This window comes from Lynx canadensis, chromosome A1 (genome assembly GCF_007474595.2).
Source record: "Lynx canadensis isolate LIC74 chromosome A1, mLynCan4.pri.v2, whole genome shotgun sequence".
NCBI classification, from domain to species: Eukaryota; Metazoa; Chordata; class Mammalia; order Carnivora; family Felidae; genus Lynx; species Lynx canadensis.
The window spans coordinates 20,230,673-20,250,321 of NC_044303.2; the positions used below are offsets into that span (position 1 = coordinate 20,230,673).

The 19,649-nt window shown below is 43.7% G+C and overlaps 1 protein-coding gene across 1 annotated transcript in view; it reads left to right on the forward strand.

Moving 5' to 3' along the window:
* Positions 1–13,901: 13,901 nt before the first annotated feature.
* LOC115514882 (guanylate cyclase soluble subunit beta-2-like) overlaps positions 13,902–19,649 on the forward strand; it is a 37,573-nt gene continuing 31,825 nt past the window's right edge. Inside the window, exon 1 of the mRNA XM_030317172.1 lies at positions 13,902–13,983. Coding sequence (XP_030173032.1) covers positions 13,917–13,983 — 67 coding nt within the window. The 5' untranslated portion in view covers positions 13,902–13,916. The remainder of the gene's footprint in view (positions 13,984–19,649) is intronic.

Consider the following 19,649-nt stretch of genomic DNA (forward strand, 5'->3'; position numbering starts at 1 on the left):
ATGCACTGTTAATGGAAGGTCTCTGGTGTTCCCCAATGTTATGGAGCAGGTGAAGCAACTTTCCATGTGTAAGTAGATAGAAGTGGTTTCTTCCTTTTGGACCCTTGGGGTACCTCCGCTGAGAGGAATAGGACATATTCTTCTCCTGCTCCTGAGGAATATTTCTTATGGCATACCCAAACAATCAGCAAGCCCTGGGACCTACAGGAACTCCAAGATGACAGGACATTGGAAGGAGAGATGCAAAAGGATCAGAGAAATATGTCCAGGAACAGAGACCCCAGTGAGGCCTTATCCAGAGTCTGTACAACTGGGCTCTACATCTTTTAATCTTGAAGTACCAACTCTGCTTAATTGAGTCTCAGAGGATATGTTTGCAAATACAGCACTAGACACGTATGTGATCACATTGGAAAAAATCTTTAAACCAAAAGCAAAGCCTATGTAACAAGCTCAACCAGCAATGAAAATTGCATCATATTAGAACTCATTAAAAAAAAAAAAACTATAGTGCAGAAAACTCAACTTATAAAATGCAAATTAAGGCAGGATTATTTGCCGTGCAAAAGGATTTGCTTCAGGGTACATTTAAGTAACAAGTTCCCTGGTGCTTTTAAAATAGAATTTTAGCTGAAAAAGAAAAGCCCATCAACTCCTACACGAATTTTAAGAAGGAATGATTAGGTAAAATGAAGTATGTCTCCAGACTTTATGACCTAAATTTTATTTTATATGATATAATCAGAAACAGATGTTTCTCCTCCTTTGCCTGCATTGTTTATTTCTCTCTCATGTAACCTAGATTTATAGATTTCTAATTATGAACCACTCTTTTATAACCTTCTGGCTAAAGTCTTTATCAAGACTGAACAATGAGAAGCAGCTAACAGGTCGGGAAGGGTAGGGCCTCTGGAGTCAGATCAACCTTTACATTTTGCCTGTATCATTTACTAGCTGTTTGATGTGGGCAAGTTTACTTATTCAACAAGTATTTCTTCAGCTCCTAGTATGCGCCAAACTGAATTCTTGGCACTGGGAACAGTTGTGAAGGGAACAGATGAAGTCTCTGTTCTTCGGGAATGTCTATTCCAGCATGGGGCTGCAGGCAGACAATAAGCAAGTATCACGCTAAGGGCTGTAAGATACACGGTACTTGTTAGTGACCAGGGATGGAGTCAGAGGTGGTCAGAAAAGGCTTCTCTACAAAGGTGATATCTGAGCTGAAACGTAGGAAGGAGCCATCTTTGAGTTAGGGAAGTATGTGTGCTCTAGGCAGAGAGAACAGTAAGTGCAAAGGTCCTGAGGTGGGACTGGGTTTAGTAAATTTGAGACCCAGAAGAAACCTCACTGTGACTGGAGTATCATGACTGAGAGTCTGGTAGGAGATGGAAGTGGAGACGTGGTTAAGGACCAGAATATCCATGTGGTTAAAGAAGGAAAGGAGTGGGAATTTTATTCTGACTGCAATGGGTTACTGAGGTCTTTGAGTCTCGGTGCGCTCACTTCTGAATGGAGATAATGATGGTACTCACCTTATCCTCTTGTGAAGATTGAGACGACTGACATAGAGAAGAGTCTGGAACCTAGTCCAGGACTTTGCTTGCAGGGATCAGCAATTCACTCTGTGAGCTAAAGTTTAATGAAGTAGTCAGTTAGGAGTCAGAGGGTAGGGTTAGTAGAATTCACAGAGCTCAGCTGTGGAAAGCAGAGAGACCACAGAGGAAATAGAAGGTCAGTGGGACCTCTCTCCATCTCTATGTATCTTTTTATGTTGCCTCTATTTTCCTGTCTCTCTCCGAACATTATCTTACTTTTTCTCCCCATTTTTATATGTCCTTTCAATTCAAGAGGTTACAATCATTTGATAGACTCAGTTTCTCAGTGTCTCAATTCCAGACACTGTCTCTTTCACCTGAGATAGAGGATTTGACAGACTGACTTTGGTCAGGAGCCAATACCTGGTCCAATCAGGTGGACTGCAGAGCGTAGGATCCCTGAGAAGAGGTTCTGGATACAGCCAGCATGAATGGCATATTTCTCCACTGTAGAAACAAGTGCATAGGGAAGGGATGGATGCCTGCATGATTTATGTACGCACGAATGGAAGAGGAATAAATGAATGGCAGATGGATGGATGCTTATCAAGCCCAAACTAATCAATTTAGGAGAGATGTGCTGTGGGTTCTTCTTTTAAGTTTAAATCCAAGTTAGTTAACATATAGTGTAATAATGATTTCAGGAATTGAATTTAGTGATTCGTCACTTACAAATAACACCCAGGGCTCATCCCAGCAAGTGTCCTCTTTGTTGCCCGTTGCCCATTTAGCCCATCCTCCCACCCAACACCCTACCAGCAACCTTCAGTTTGTTCTCTGTATGTAAGAGTCTCTTATTGTTTGTCTCCTTCTCTGTTTTCGTATTATTTTTGCTTCTCTTCCCTTAATTCATCTTTTTTTTTGTTTCTTAATTTCACATGAGTGAAGTCATATGATATTTGTCTTTCTCTAATTTTGCTTAGCATAATACACCCTAGTTCCATCCACGTAGTTGCAAATGGCCAGATATCATTCTTTTGGATTGCCAAGTAATACTCCATTGTATATATATACACTACATCTTCTTTACCCATTCATCCATCGATGGACATTTGGACTCTTTCCATAGTTTGGCTATTGTTGATAGAGCTGCTATAAATATTGGGGTTCATGTATCCCTTCGAAACAGCACACCTGTATCCCTTGGATAAATACCTAGTAGTGCAATTGCTGGGTCGTAGGGTAGTTCTATTTTTAATTTTTTGAGGACCCTCCACACTGTTTTCCAGAGTGGCTGCACCAGCTTGCATTGCCACCAGCAGTGCAAAAGACATCCTCTTTCTCCGCATCGTCGCCAACATCTGTTGTTGCCTGAGTTGTAACTGTTAGCCATTCTGACAGGTGGAAGGTGGTATCTCATCGTGGTTTTGATTTGTATTTCCCTGATGATGAGTGATGTTGAGCATTTTTTCATGCGCCGGTTGGCCATCTGGATGTCTTCTTTGGAAAACTGTCTATTCATGTCTTTTGTCCATTTCTTCACTGGATTATGTGTTTTTTGGGTGTTGAGTTTGTTAAGTTCTTTATAGATTTTGGATACTAACCCTTCATCTGATATGTCGTTTGCAAGTATCTTCTCCCACTCCGTTGGCTGCCTTTTAGTTTTGCTGATTGTCTCCTTCGCCGTGCAGAAGTTTTTTATCTTGATGAGGTCCCAATAGTTCATTTTTGCTTTTATTTCCCTTGCTTCCAGAGACACGCCGAGTAAGAAGTTGCTGAGGTCAAAGAGGTTTTTGCCCGTTTTCTCCTCCAGGATTTTGATGGCTTCCTGTCTTACATTGAGGTCTTTCATCCATTTTGAGTTTATTTTTGTGTATGGTGTAAGAAAGTGGTCCAGGTTCATTCTTCTGCATGTCGCTGTCCAGTTTTCCCAACACGACGTGCTGAAGAGACTGTCTTTATTCCATGCATATTCTTTCCTGCTTTGTCAAAGACTAGTTGGCCATACGTTTGTGGGTCCATTTCTGGGTTCTCTATTCTGTTCCATTGATCTGAGTGTCTGTTTTTGTGCCAGTCCCGCACCTTCTTGATGCTTAAAACTTTGTAATACAGCTTGAAATCTGGAATTGTGATGCCTCCAGCTTTGGTTTTCTTTTTCAGGATTGCTTTGGCTATTCGGGGTCTTCCCTGGTTCCATACAAGTTTTAGAGTTGTTTGTTCTAGCTCTGTGAAGAATGCTGGTGTTATTTTGATAGGGATTGCTTTATTTGTAATTTTATATTCTTTTTATTTGATATTATTTTTTAAAGGAGGATCTCCAAATTACATAAACTTCAGGCCTTATAATATCTGTTTATACCCCTGCTAAATTTATCTTCCATATATTCCCACTAAACAAAAATATTTTCAAGCTTTACTTTTGATGGCCTTTATTAGAAAATTAATTTCTTTTTTATATATGTAATAATATGATGATATTAAATATTTTTTAAATGTTCCAATCACTTGAATATTCTGATATCTTTTGGGGAGTGAGTCCACCCACTTAGACATACTAACCAAATTGATTTCTCAAGGCCCTTGTGGTTCTGATGACATGATTTTAGGCAGCCAGATAAACCAGGAAACACACTTATGGCCAGGAATGGAGTGAGAGTGGGATGTAGCCAACAGTCCTCGATTTAAGTCAAAACATAGAAACTGTCTGCTTTTACCTACTTTTTAACCAGACCTTATTTATGGGAAAAGCAGAGAATATGGAGGGAGTGAGTGAGGCTTAGTGAGTCCATGGGATGGAGGTGGTTTAGTGGAAGGGGGATGAATAGCAGCCCTCCTGATTGTTTCTGGCTCAAATAGTTTTTCCATGCATTCGAAAGCATTTGTTTGTTTGTTTGTTTAATGTTTATTTTAAGAGAGGGGGAGGGGGCCTAGGGAGGGAGAGAGAGAATCCCAAGCAGTTTCCATGCCGTCAGCATAGAGGCCAATGTGAGGCTCGAACTCATGAACTGTGACATCATGACCTGACCCAAAATCAACAGTCAGACACTCAACCAACTGAGCCACCCAGGCGCCCCTGAAAGGATGTTTTTTAAGATGTTATAATGTCAGGTGCTTTTCTTATTTAGTAAGAACAAGATCCCAAAAATGTAGAGGCAGGGGTCCTTGAACATTTTAGGTCACAGAGCTCTTAGGGGTTCTGATGAATACCATGTACCCTTTTCCCAGAAAATACATGTATACACATGTGTACTTTTTCAAAGATGATTTCAAATGTTCTCAGACCCTCTCAAGCCCATCCATGAGCCTCTAGTTAAGAACTCACAACACATCCTCTCAATAGGTGTAGAAAAGTCATTTGACAAAATACAGCATCCTTTCTTGATAAAAGCCTTCAAGAAAGTAAGGATAGAAGGATCATAGCTCAAGATCATAAACGCCATACACAAAAGACTCACAGTTAATATCATCCTCAATGGGGAAAAACTGAGAGCTTTCCCCCAAGGTCAGGAACACAACAAGTATGTCTACTCTCACCACTGTTATTCAACATAGTGTTGGAAGTCTTAGCCTCAGCAATCAGACAACATAAAGAAAGAAAAGACATCAAAATTGGCAAGGAGGAAGTCAAATTTTCACTCTTCACAGATGACATGATAATCTATGAGGAAAATCCAGAAGACTTCACAAAAAATCTGCTAGAACTGACCCATGAATTCAGCAAGGTCACAGGATATAAAATCAATGTACAGAGATCAGTTACATTTCTATACACCAATAATGAAGCAACGGAAAGAGAAATCAAGGAATCGATCCCATTTACTATTATACTAAAAACTATAGAATATCTAGGAATAAACCTAACTAAAGAGGTGAAAAACCTATACACTGAAAACTATAGAAAGCTTATGAAATAAATTGAAAACACACAAAAAATGGAAAAACATTCCATGCTCCTGGATAGGAAGAACAAATATTGTTAAAATGTAGCTACTACCCAAAGCAATCTACATATTCAATGCAATCCCTATCAAAATAACACCAGCATTCTTCACAGAGCTAGAACAAACAACTCTAAAACTTGTATGGAACCAGGGAAGACCCCGAATAGCCAAAGCAATCCTGAAAAAGAAAACCAAAGCTGGAGGCATCACAATTCCAGATTTCAAGCTGTATTACAAAGTTTTAAGCATCAAGAAGGTGCGGGACTGGCACAAAAACAGACACTCAGATCAATGGAACAGAATAGAGAACCCAGAAATGGACCCACAAACGTATGGCCAACTAGTCTTTGACAAAGCAGGAAAGAATATGCATGGAATAAAGACAGTCTCTTCAGCACGTCGTGTTGGGAAAACTGGACAGCGACATGCAGAAGAATGAACCTGGACCACTTTCTTACACCATACACAAAAATAAACTCAAAATGGATGAAAGACCTCAATGTAAGACAGGAAGCCATCAAAATCCTGGAGGAGAAAACGGGCAAAAACCTCTTTGACCTCAGCAACTTCTTACTCGGCGTGTCTCTGGAAGCAAGGGAAATAAAAGCAAAAATGAACTATTGGGACCTCATCAAGATAAAAAACTTCTGCACGGCGAAGGAGACAATCAGCAAAACTAAAAGGCAGCCAACGGAGTGGGAGAAGATACTTGCAAACGACATATCAGATGAAGGGTTAGTATCCAAAATCTATAAAGAACTTAACAAACTCAACACCCAAAAAACACATAATCCAGTGAAGAAATGGACAAAAGACATGAATAGACAGTTTTCCAAAGAAGACATCCAGATGGCCAACCGGCGCATGAAAAAATGCTCAACATCACTCATCATCAGGGAAATACAAATCAAAACCACGATGAGATACCACCTTCCACCTGTCAGAATGGCTAACAGTTACAACTCAGGCAACAACAGATGTTGGCGACGATGCGGAGAAAGAGGATGTCTTTTGCACTGCTGGTGGCAATGCAAGCTGGTACAGCCACTCTGGAAAACAGTATGGAGGGTCCTCAAAAAATTAAAAATAGAACTACCCTACGACCCAGCAATTGCACTACTAGGTATCTATCTAAGGGATACAGTGTGCTGTTTCGAAGGGATACATGAACCCCAATATTTATAGCAGCTCTATCAACAATAGCCAAACTATGGAAAGAGTCCAAATGTCCATCGATGGATGAATGGGTAAAGAAGATGTAGCGTATATATATATACAATGGAGTATTACTTGGCAATCCAAAAGAATGATATCTGGCCATTTGCAACTACGTGGATGGAACTAGAGGGTATTACGCTAAGAGAAATTAGTCAGTCAGAGAAAGACAAATATCATATGACTTCACTCATATGAGGAATTTACAATACGAAGCAGATGAACATAAGGGAAGGGAAGCAAAAAGAATATAAAAACAGGGAGGGGGACAAAACATAAGAGACTCTTAAATATAGAGAACAAATATAGAGGGTTGCTGGAGGGGTTTTGGGAAACGGATGGGCTAAACGGGCGTGGGGCATTAAGGAATCTACTCCTGAAATCATTGTTGCAATATATGTTAACTAACTTGGATGTAAATTAAAAAATAAATAAATTAAAAAAATCACAAATAAAAATTTGGCCTCAAAAGTGAGTATTTATTTAGAATGAGAATAAAAATTTTAAAGTTGACAGATAACATTAATATCAATGGTCCAAAAGGTAACACATATTTATTAACACCTGACCCACCTTTCTATTTTTCCCCTCATCTTTGGCTGCTTTTGGCTTACCTGTTCATATGACAATGATTTAATGAGATCATTTTCCATCAAGAGAACAGAATGAATGTACCCCTAACACGGTTGGCTGAAAATTGTTTTTATTGTGTTTTACTTTTATTGATGGCTTAGACAAATTCCTTTCTGTACATCTGTAACTTTCTAGGCAGTTGCTTACCACGTGTGCTTCTTTCCCGATGGCAAGTTCTAGAAGAATGCCAGCCCTTTGTCTACTTCTACGTGTCTCACCTCTCTTTCCCCACCTTCCCACTGTTGTTTTAGGGCAGCTCCCCTAAGTAGCAGGTGGTCCCCAATCAGGGAGCTGAAGCCTCTCTTTCAGATGCCTATTTTAGGGGTAACATTAAGGTCTGGATGCTTTTGAGTCCATCAGGAGGAGCTGGCTCTGGGGGCCGGCTGGTCCGCAGTCCCTTCCAGAAGGGCCTAGAACCATCATCAGGGCATACGGGGTGGTCCTTCCACCACCCTCCCAGGCTGGGGTGGTTCCAAACAAGGAAGGCTGGGCAGGGCTGTTTCTTCCCCAGAAGCCTCAGCTTCCTCTGCTTCCAAAGCAAACCTGATTCACTCTGGGTTTAAATTGGAAGTTCTCAAACAATTTGGCCTTAGGAAGACTTTTTAACCTTAAAAACTATTGAAGACACTAAGAACTTTTATCTATTGGCCTTTACTATATTGGGAATTAAACCTGAGAAGTTTTAATAAGTGGTTATTTATTGATTTATTTAAAAATAGCAATAATAAACCTATTACATGTGAGCATAAATATTTTTATGAAAAATAACTATTAGCCAAATAAAATAATTAGAAGGGAGACATTGCTTTACATTGTTTGCAAATGTCTTCAATGTTTGCCTTACGAGCTGGATTCTATTTTCTCCGCTTTATCTGTTGCGATCTGTGTTTTCGGTGAAATGTATGAAGAAAATATAGGAGGAGGAATTACTTTAATGCTCTTTTCAGATACCGGTGGATGTTCTTTTAAACTTCACAAAAGCTCTGCCAGGGGTAGTTTCTCAAGGATGAGTTACAATGTTGAGTGCGAATCCTTTGGCCTGTGGTGTACATTGAAATGTCTTTTACCGTCATTTTGTCCTATCATCATTAGTCATTTGGAAAATATGAGCTGACAGAGTTATGCAGATCTTGTGACTATTGCCCTAATGCATTATACAATGTCAAAATCACACTTGTTAATATCACCACACTCTCATCATGGGAAGCTAATGAGCTCACGGTAGCAGACACAAGTTTCCCAAAATTCCAATTCTCACTTGAGAGCTTGAGTTTTATCACTGGCAACACATTCTGTCAGTTATTTTTCTTAAAGTGACAAGTTAACTTTGTTCTGTTTTTTAAGAAAATGTCTGCCAAGTATCCAATTCTGAGTAACCATGGTCCGTCTGTCAGGGGTTCTTCCCAGTAGAAATGATGTTCCATGAAAACGGTAGCTACTTCGGCTCACAAAGACCATCATAAAAGTGTTTTTCCTCGAGCTGACCATCCTCTTTCCATACACAGGAGACGTGCTTTCTGTTGACGTGCACTTCCCAATTTGTCATGCAGAATGTTCAAAAGATGTGTACTCAGGGCCAAGATTTAAGAAAATTGACCATTTTGTTGCATCTTTTAAAAGAAACGTTATTTTTGAGACAGAGAGAGAGAGAGCGAGCACAAGTGAGGGAGGGACAGAGAGAGAGGGAGACAGAATCCGAAGCAGGGTCCAGGCTCTGAGCTGTCAGCACAGAGCCCCACACCGGGCTCAAACCCACGGACCGTGAGATCATGACCTGAACCAAAGTGGGATGTATAATCAAATGAGCCACCCAGGCGCCCAGTTTTATTGCATCTTTAAAGACAGTTTGAAGTGGAACCAGCTTTGTTTTTCTTTACCACGAGTGTGTGGCAGTGAAGAATATGATAACTACTCAGTGCAGCTTAGAGCCACTGCCTTGATTCACGCTACGTAGGGCACTAACAGATCTACCTACCAATGCTTTGGAACGGGTAGATCACATTTTAGCCAGCCAAAAGGGAAAACAATGTCTTAATTTTATTATGAAAATCGTTCTGACCTCATGGACCCTGAGAAGCTTCTTAGGCACCCCCCCCCCAGGCTTCCATGGAACACACTTTGAGAACTGCTGGTTTAGGTGCCAGAGTCATTCTCAGTGAATCACATTGTATGGTAGCTGGGGAGATGGGAGGGGAGGGCAGAGGAGAGTTGCACATCAAATTCTCCTTGGAAACGTTGACCTGACCCAATACTCTCAGGGTAAAAATGGAGAAATGGAGGCACAGGGAGATTTGTTTCAAGTCACCCAGCTTGACTGTGGTAGGGCCAGGATTCATTTCCAGGTCTCCCGACTCACACAGTGGATACGTAAGCCTCTATCAAGTTAGGTCTCTCACACACACTTTGTACACCTCTTACGATGACCTATCAGGCTCTTATTGTGTGCCAGGTATATTAAAGATAGGAAATCAAATGCCGTTTTCCTGCTCTTTGGAGCCTGTAGTCTAGGAAGCCCGTGGACAGGTAAATCAAAGGTTACGGTGCAGCCAGTGTTAAGATAGGTAAGTGGGGAAGACTCAGGAGCTCAGAGGAGAGGTGCTAGAATCTGACTTCAGCTCCTACTGACCAGAGCTGGTGATTCTGAGGCTGAGTTGGGAAGGAGGAACAAAAGTTGGCCAGATAAGTGAGAGTGAGGCTCTTCCGGTCGGGGGAGAGTCCACGGGAAGGATCTGGCATGGCGAGTCACAGGAACTTCAAGCATCTTGAGGAATGAGTACGGGAGGTGGCTGGAGGTAAGGGATGGGGTGCAGGGTCTAGGTTCTGGAGAACTATGTGTGTCAACCCAACAGGTCTGGACTTTGGTCACGAAAGCTTTTGTGACATTCCAGCTTGGCTAGAATGACAAGCTGGGGCTTCTTCTAAATACCAGGTGGTCATGACACTAGGACAGGCCGTGCACTCTCAGGGCCTCTTCTTCCCCAACTACACCTTGAGTCACATGCTTACACAAGTTTGTTACATGGATTCTCTACCTACCAGAAAGGAGCTCTTGAGGGAGTGATTTCCCATGGCTTAGAATTGATCCCATTTTCTTGGCCTGAAACTTGCTACAACGTGCTATTTATTTTTCCTGTGGGCTTTATGGCTCACTCTGGACTCTTCGAAACCATTACATCAATTGTGTAATGCTGAACAATGTAAGATCTATAATTTGTAATATGTGGCCTTGCCAGATTGAATCCTAGAAAGTGTTTCTGAGCAGTGGTTTCCAAGCCTTGGAGAGATATCTGAGATGAGTGGTTAAATAAATATGGATTTCCAGGCACCGCCTCTAGGGCCCAGGAATCTGTATGTTTATTTAGATCCCCAAGTTATTCTGGAGTAGACAGCCTGGCCCTGGTTTCCTGCCCAGTTACTCTGGGTATCACTAGTTAAAACTAAAGAAGGATGTACATTTATTTATTTTTAACATTTATTTTTGAGAGACAGAGAGATAGAGACAGAGACAGAGCATGGGAGGGGGAGGGGCAGAAAGAGAGGGAGACACAGAACTGGAAACAGGCTCCAGTCTCCGAGCTGTCAGCACAGAGCCCAACACAGGACTCAAACTCACGGACCATGAGATCATGACCCGAGTGAAGTTGGAACGCTTAACCGACTGAGCCAGCCAGTCACCCCCAGAGGCACGTACATTTAATGGCCAACTACTCCAGTTAAAGACTGATTCGCCAGATCTCCTGAATATGTGTATGTGTGGCCACGTCTGTGGTTGGCATTTTTCACGTTACGTGAAACGTGCTCCTCTTTGTGTGAGTTTGAAACGTCAACTTACTTCATTTCCCACACTGCTTTTCCAGCCCCCAGTCTTTTAAAAATGTCTTCTGAGGGCCATTTCTCTCTCCTTCCCTTCTTAGCGGAGGTTTTGCCACCTCGTGGGAAGGTTACCAATTGGTTTATTTATTTATTTTTATTCTTTGCGAACGTACTGCTTCCCTATAGCAGTTTGAATGACTATATATGCGAGCAGACACTGACCCTGTGGGAGGTGTCATATACAAGATTATGGAGATCAATAAGCAAGGCTGGCAATTCCTGTGTAATCATAACAGTCTGGGCATGTCTGGCATCCCAGAGACGTGCAACATATATACAGACCAAATCAATATTTGACACTAAAGCATTACAAGTTCAGCCTATAGGAAAGGAGAGGCTGCCAGATCCAGACAGGGATGGGTGGGTGGTCCCACCAGAAGCCTGGGAGGTGCGGCGGAGTCTGTTACATTTCCAAGGGTCTTGGAGATGACATAATCCCTTTGGGGGCCTTCTGAATAAATGATGATAACACATCAGGTTTAAATTTGGACGTCGCTCATGGTGTTTCTATGAAACAGGCATAGAAACAGGGTCCAAGGTTTCACAAAGGCCCGCAGGCCCTGGGCAAGTAGATGGAGGGTGATGACAACACGGCAGAGAGCCCCCCGCTGGAGAGAGTAGCGGTGGTTAAGGGCATCCTTTGTCTGCCCTGGGCGTCACATTCAGCTTTTCTGAACAGTTGCCTTTGATGATGCTTAGAACGCACTGTACAGACATGGACCAGAATAGGAATCTTACAAGTGGAGAGAAACCCAGAGAGCTTCTAGTTCATGATGGTCAAGTGCCCCTACAGGGCTGTTTGAGAAGCTCTAGCAAGTGTGTGTGGGGTTAGGAGGGGAACATGGACTGAAACAAAAGGTTTGGGGTGCCTGGGTGGCTCAGTCGATTAAGCATCCAACTTCCGCTCAGGTCGTGATCTCACAGTTCGTGAGTTCGAGTCCCGCATCGGGCTCTCTGCTGTCAGCACAGAGACCACTTCATGTCTTCTATCTCCCTCTTTCTCTGCCTCTCTCCTACTCTCTTTCTCTCTTTCTCAAAATAAATAAACATTAAAAAAATCTTAAAAAAATTTTTTTAAATGTTAAGGAACGCTGATCTTAGCAACCACCTCCTTTACTTTACCAGTAAGGATATCGAGGTGCCAAGAGAGAAAGTCATTTTCCCTCAGAGCTTGTTTGTGTTGGGGACAGATTTGGAACCAGGGTTTCCCGACTCCTGGCTGGGTCACCCCTGACACAGCATGCCGTCTCTGTGCCCTTGTTTTATTACTGCAGCTCCTCCTTGCATCCGTGTGGTACTTATTCTCTCCTTTCACTCCGGCTACCCTCTCTTATCCTCATCAATACTCCTGCCAGAAATGTGGGACAGGTATTATTCTCCCATTTAATAGTGAGAAAGATGAAGTCCAGGAAGATAAAGGAGTGTCTAGCCCGGGGTGGGGGTGGGGAAAGCTTTAGGAATGAATAAAGATCTTCAAGTATTAGAGGGCTGGTATCTGGAGGTGGGACCAACACAATCTGCGTGTCCCCAGGGTGCAGATCCAAGACCGGTGAGTGGAACTGCAATGGCAAGGTGCCAGGACTGTGTGGGCTTCAGAGCTCAGAACCCAGATCGCTCACACGTCAGCTGGGGGATGCTGGCAAGACAACCTTTCTGAGCTTCCATTTCCTCAACAGTAAGGGGGATGGTCAGAAATAATCTGTCAGCTCCATGGCCAAAAGCAGATGCCCATTACCAAGGTCTAGAAGTAGGTTTTGGTTCAACGTAAGAAAATACTTTCTGTCCAAGAGAGCAGTCTGTAAATCTAAGGTGCTGCCTTGCAGAAGACTGAGATTCTTGGCACTGAAAGCCTTTAAGAAGAAACTAGAAGGCTAGCAATCAGAGGTAATATAGAATGGGAGAATTGGACTACTAGGAAATTTCATGCTTCTTCCAAGATTCTGTGACGTGTTCTGGGATAAACTCAAATGTTTTTTATTCTTCTTGGTTCTTCATTCTCTCTGCTGCCTTGGAGTCTATTCACTCTGTCCAGAATGCTGGTCTCAGTAAATCTCCCTTTCTCAGGGAAGCATTCCCAAGCCCAGCCTCCTGAATTGACTGAATTGCTACATGCAGTTTAATGGTTCACACAAGAAGCAAGCCAAGAGCCTAACTCCCAGGTTAAGCCCTTTTTTTTTTTTTTTTCACCAGGTTTGGCTAACTGTTGTAAGACTAAAGTCCATTGCCAACTCCTAAAACAAAGCTACCATGTTGCAAAGCAGTGAGATTCTCAAGCAGCTGTCTTACTTGCTTTAGAGAATGAGGCTCTGCAACCACAGGGTTCCGTGTTCACTAACACGTATTAGGTTCTTGACTTGTGCCAACCACTGTACCTCTTGCTGGGGGTTCAAAGATAAAAATAAGTCACAATACCCATGCTCAAGGGGCACAGTCTAGAGGGGAAGACTAATAATTTTGATATAAATTAGGGAAACACCTAGCCTACCGTGGATACTTGAGAAGGGAGCTCTTGCCTGAAGCTGGTGTCCGGAGAAGACATCTTGGAGGAGAGGACCCCTAAATACTCCACTACCTCCTGTTCCTCATGATCGAGAGTGTTCTTGCTATATTATATCTTGCGAGTTACTGAGTATATCCTTGAGGCAAAGCTCCAGTTGCTGGGTTTTCATTGCTTCATGGTTTATCTTTCAGAACTTCCGCAGAAGTGCAAGATGCCTTCATGACCTACATGGTGTATGATGACATCATCACCATTAAGCTCATCCAAGAGGCCTGCAAGGTTCTCGGTAAGTCTGAAGAGGGCTTTGTTTTGGTATCTTAGGGCTGCTGTAACAAAGTACAATCGATTCTCATCAGCCACAGTGGTTCTGCTCTACCAAGTCCCTGTGAACACTGAATTAACAATACTGAGCCATTGTTGCGAGAAGAAACACAGGTTAGATTCCTGAAAGCCTTTGGCCACAATATTTTCATCAACCAATAAGTCAATAACCTTGTTTTATGCATTTCTGTTTAAAGATCTTAATATATTTATATATATTATATATAATATGTATATTGTTGTTAATATATTATATATAATATATAATGCTTATATACAGTTATATATTGTGTATATATATATATTATTAACATTGGACTCATGGCCAGTACCGCTATAACTCATACCTGAATGAATCTTATCTAACACACGTATTTTGTATGTAAGGTACATCACAACCTTCTTAGGAACACCAGACAGCACTTCAGCACTGTTCTTGGGGCATTTTGAACAGCACAATCACCAACAAAAAGTGCACACGTGTAAAACCATAGTGCTAAATGAATTGCAGAAAGGACGCTTATTTATGAGAAATGAAACAAGAATACAGAGCACACAGCCTCATTTGATGTTAGCTAGAAACATGTGTGTTGGGGGACTCAATTGTTTTGCCACTCTGCACCTGCTCAGGAGCGACGGCTAAGGCTCCGTGCTAGAGATTTTGGGGTTACAGATACATTTTAGTGAGTGGGTGAATTTGCAAATATGGAATCTGCAAATAATGAGGATCGACTGTACCTACAAACTGGATAGTTTTTATTCTTTCATAGTTCAGGGGACTGGAAGCCTGAAATCAGGGCATCAGCGAGGCCAGGCTTCCTCTGAAGGCTCTAGGGAAGGATCCTTCCTTTTCCAGGTTCTGGGGGCCCCAGGCGCTCCTTGGGACAGCACCACTCCACTTTCTGCTTCCATCCTCACGTGGCCGTTTCTCCCTGTGCCTGTGTCTCTATGTCCACGTTTCCCTCTTTTTGTAAGGATTAGACCCAGGCCCCACCCTAATCCAGTAATCTATCCTTTCCATTTGAATAGCTTCTTACCGACGAACATCATGAGTGTCACTCTTGAGTTTTATCATCTATACACCACTTTCATGTTTGGCCTTGATGATGGCTTTGACAGAGGTAATAACTTTGAAATGGATCGTCACAATTAGCCCTGGGTTCACAGGAAGAACGGCACTGAAAATCCTCTTATGCCAACCACACTTGCATTTTTCTAGAAATAGACACGGTGTACTTTGTGGGGGTGCTGAGGGCCCTTCTTCCCCATCTGCTCTGCCATGGGAGGTCTTCCCATCTATCCAGATATTAAAATGCCATTGACGGGGTCATAATGGGGGAACCCTTGTGAATGGTCCCACTTACAATGCACGTGGACTTTTAGGCTGATTCCTGGTGCAGATATCTCAGCAAGGGATAGTATATTATATTAACTTGCTCACTCCCCTGGCCCAGACGGGAAGAGGGTCAGGACGAAGAAAGAATACAGGTCTGCTTCTTTCTAGTTTAATGGCTGAGGGCAATTACTTACTCAGTTGTCGTTTTCTCATTGGTCTACGAGAATAATAATATCTGCCCCTCAGAGTTATTTTTCGGATTATATGAGATGATATATGTGAAAACATCAAATGTGGTCTCTGGCATAATTATACGCTCTCAGAATCTATTTCCTTCTTTCCTTCCTTCTTTCTGCATTAATTTCCCATTTCTAAATAAGGTGACATTTGGAGGTTCCAAGTAGACATGGACTTTGAGGTGACACTTTGACCCAGCATACCCTCCTTTCCTTTACCCTCCCTTCTCACCAGCATGGAGCACACAGTGAGCTGGGGCCTGGAGAGGAAGGAAAGGCCAGCAGCCTCTGCTGCCCAGGCTCCAGGGGGCTTGTGCAGAAAGCAGAGAAAGTCCTCTGGTGCCTTCAGGTTCTTGGACGACATGACATCCCTCTTTGGGTCCCGGTTGATCTTCCTTTGCCTACTCCTGCAGCCACTGTGGCTTTGGGTCGTGCTGCGATGGCGTCTAGGGATTATTGCTGGCGGACCCTGTGTCAGCATCCTTGCCTGGTACCCGAGACCCTGGGGCAGAATTGTTGCAAGTGTGAGTGAGGCTGGGGAGCTTTAGGCTGGTTCCTGTGCAGCCCACAGGGGTTCAGGCGGCAGGGGCTGTGGTTTCTGTTTTTCATGGCGTCTCTGAGGGCACAGCAAGTCGGCCTTCTGTCCTTAGGGCCTCCTCCACAGGTGGTCACAGGGAAAAGCCAGCCCCAAGCGCATAAGAACCAGCCCAGCAGATGTGCTTGAGAACACACGAGGGCAGTTAGCTGACACTAAGCCCGCAGAGACAGGTGGCTTCTCCAGAGCCCAGCCGTGTAATGTGCCCGTGTTGGGCGAGGCAATGAATTTGTTTCTCTTTCCCCTGAATATCAGAGGAATTCTCTGATGAAAAAAAAATTGCACCGGTTTTAACCCCATGCACCTGGATTCAATAGAAAAGGTTTCCCCCTTGTTATCACCTGGCAGTTTGACATCTGTGTCTCTTCTCATATTCCTGGTCATTTCCTGGATACGGAAAACCTTTCAGGTGTCTGCATCTGGGAGAAGCCCCAAGTCTCTGCAAAGTTGGGTGGGGGAAGCTTTTAAGGCTCAAGGAGCTGAGTGTGCATGATGAGCAGATCCTCTCTGTTAAGGGACTGTCCCCTGCTGCCACTGGTTCATCTGGCTGTTTTGGGTCTGTCTTGGAGCCACAGGGCCAAGTAGGGGCCAACAAGGGTTAGTGGGATGATGACAGTTGGCACTGGGAGGAATCCAGGTTATAACTGGTCATGAACTTCCAAGCAGATGTGTGTTAGCTCCTGGTCACTTGCCATCCATACCTCCTAATAGAACTAGACAAGGTTGTGTCTGAGACTGGACATAAGGTATAGGAATGAACTGTTCATTTGCTCCTTCAGCTCCTGGAGCTTGGGCTCCAAGAGCAGCAACATCTCCTGGATGCCTTCTAAAGACAGTGCACAGCCTCCCCCTGCAGTGATCCTCGAAGGAAGGCAAAGGAAGTTGGCAGACAGCACTCATGTAGCTTCTCAGAATCATAGCTGAGCACCTGTCCCCCATTCCCCATTCCAAAGAGGTTCACAGAGAGAGTTTCTATGAAGAAGACGGGCCAGGGCCTGGGCTGTATCAGCAACACCTGCGAACCCCACCTCTACCCTGTCCAACCTGCTTTTAGGGGGCTCTTTTGGGCCCCTTGCCTCTCTTACAGTTGATGCCAATGGGAATTTGCATGGAGCTCGGCCTATCAAAAAGTAGGTGGGGTCAGGATTTCAGGAGGAGTCTTACCCCAGGGTATGTACTCTTCATAGTGCTGTGGGGCCCGTCCTGGGCTGGGATCCTGGAGACCCACCTTCTAGACCCAGCTCACCTCCTGGGTAGCAGTCTTCCTGCCCATCACCCAGCAGCCTGTCCACACCAGAGTGAACCTCTCGACCTTCTTGTTTAACACACCTGCCAAAGAGATTGTGTGGTTTATTTCCTTATACACCGCTTTTTAATCTTTTAAAGTATGTGATTATGGTATTAAATATGATTCTCAAACCACGCAGGCAGACCCCTTCCTTATTCTGAGTTGCTCTACCCCACATATGCGAGGCCTGGCCCTCAAATAGTCCTGCGGGCCCCCAGGCAAGTCTGAGTGTTTACGATGGCCACCTTTCTCCCAGCTAACGTCAGGGGAGCATCCGGTTACTTTTCTCCCACAGAAAGAATAAAAATCATGAGGTGGGAGTTCTGTACTGGGAGGTGACTCTAGATTGACCTGAAAAGCTAGAGTTTTGACAGAGTTCAGGAAATAAAAGAGCAGTACAGCTTGAACTGGATGGTTGGATGAAGCTCTCCTTCAGACTTCTCTTGATTTGCTTTCAAGGGATCCCAGCAGCAGGGGCCTGTAGTGGCTACATCACGCAGTTTCCGTTTGGTTCCGAGCCCGCTGTCAAAGGGGGTCCTGTCGATATTCTAGAATGGGGGCCAGGGGTTGGATCCTGCTCTGTCATGTCAGCTGTGTGACCTTGGGCCAGTGATAGAAATTCATTGACAGGGGCGCCCGCCTGGGTGGCTCAGTTAGTGTAGGGTCTGACTCTTGCTTTCGGCTCAGGTCATGATCTCACGATTCATGAGTTCAAGCCCCACGTTGGGCAGGTCCTGACAGTGTGGAGCCTTCTTGGGATTCTCTCTCCCTTGCTCTCTGCCCATCCCTGACTCACTCACTCGTGTTATCTCAAAGTAAATAAACTTAAAAAAGTTCATTGGCAGTTGATGGCCTCCTCAAAAAGAAATCATACTGACTTCAAACGGTCATGGGGAAGGAAGGAATCAAATCAGGCAACAAACGTGAGGCACTTGGCAACATGCGTGGCCTAAAGCGGGTGCTCAGCAGATGTAAACAGAATGGTGACTCTGGAAGGGAGGCAGGGACATTTCTATGTCTTGTACCTCTGGCTGTTGTCCCTTAAAAGTAGAGATAAGCTCTGCTGTTCACCTCAAACAGCTGTGGTATAATATTCTGGGCCCTGGGGCAGTGATTGACAAACCACATGCAGCCCGGTGGCCAAATCTGGCTCCCTGCCTGTTTTTGTGAGTAAAATCTTCTTGGAACTCAGTTGTGCCCATTTGTTTACATATGGTCTATGGCTGCCTTTGTGTCATCGTGGCAGAGTTGAGGGATTGCAGCAGATACCTGGAAAGCTGAAAATATTTACTACTTGCCTTTTGCAAAAAACGGGTTTGTCATCTAATTCTCTGGAGAATGGATCTTTTTCAAGATTTTTTTAAAGCCCTTTTTATTTGAGAACTACTATGGACCGAACTATGTTCAACCCCCACCAAATTCGTACGTTGAAGCCCTTCCCCCCAAAGTGAGGGTATTTGGAGATGGGGCCTTTGGGAGATAACTAGATTTACATGAGGTCATGAATTAGTGACCTTATAGAAAGAGGCATCAGACGGCTAGCTCGCTCGCTCTCGGGAAGCACGGGTGTGTGCTTTCTCTCTCTCTCACACTCCCAGGCCCACATCATGTGAGGACATGATGAGGAACCAGGAAGAGAACTCTTGCTAGAACCTGACCACACTGGCACTTTAATCTTGCACTTCCAGCTTCCAGAATTCCAGAATAATGAGTCAATAAGTTTCTGTTAAGCCACCAGCTCACAGTATGCTGTTAGTAGCCCAAGCAGACTGGGTTAGGAGCTCAAGTAAGCTTTACGTCTCTGGAAAGAAACACTTCCTATGTCTGATATCACACTCAGGCCATTTTGAGGTGGGAGTTCTGTACTGGGAGGTGACTCTAGATTGACCTGAAAAGCTAGAGTTTTGACAGAGTTCAAACGCGAACACCATTTGGGGTGGTGGTACCTTTAGTAGAGAGATGCCTTCCCATACCTGCCCTCAGGCATTCATAGTTCCAAACCAACCAATACATTTGGAGGCAGCAATGATTTTATAGACTTTTAGAGATTTTATAGTGTGGCTTTCTACCCAAAGCCAAAGTCTATCACTGAGATTTCTCTTTAGCTTCTTGTTGCTTATTTCCACAACATCTCTTGGCCTATACCTGAAGGGGTATATACATATGGTGAATGCGT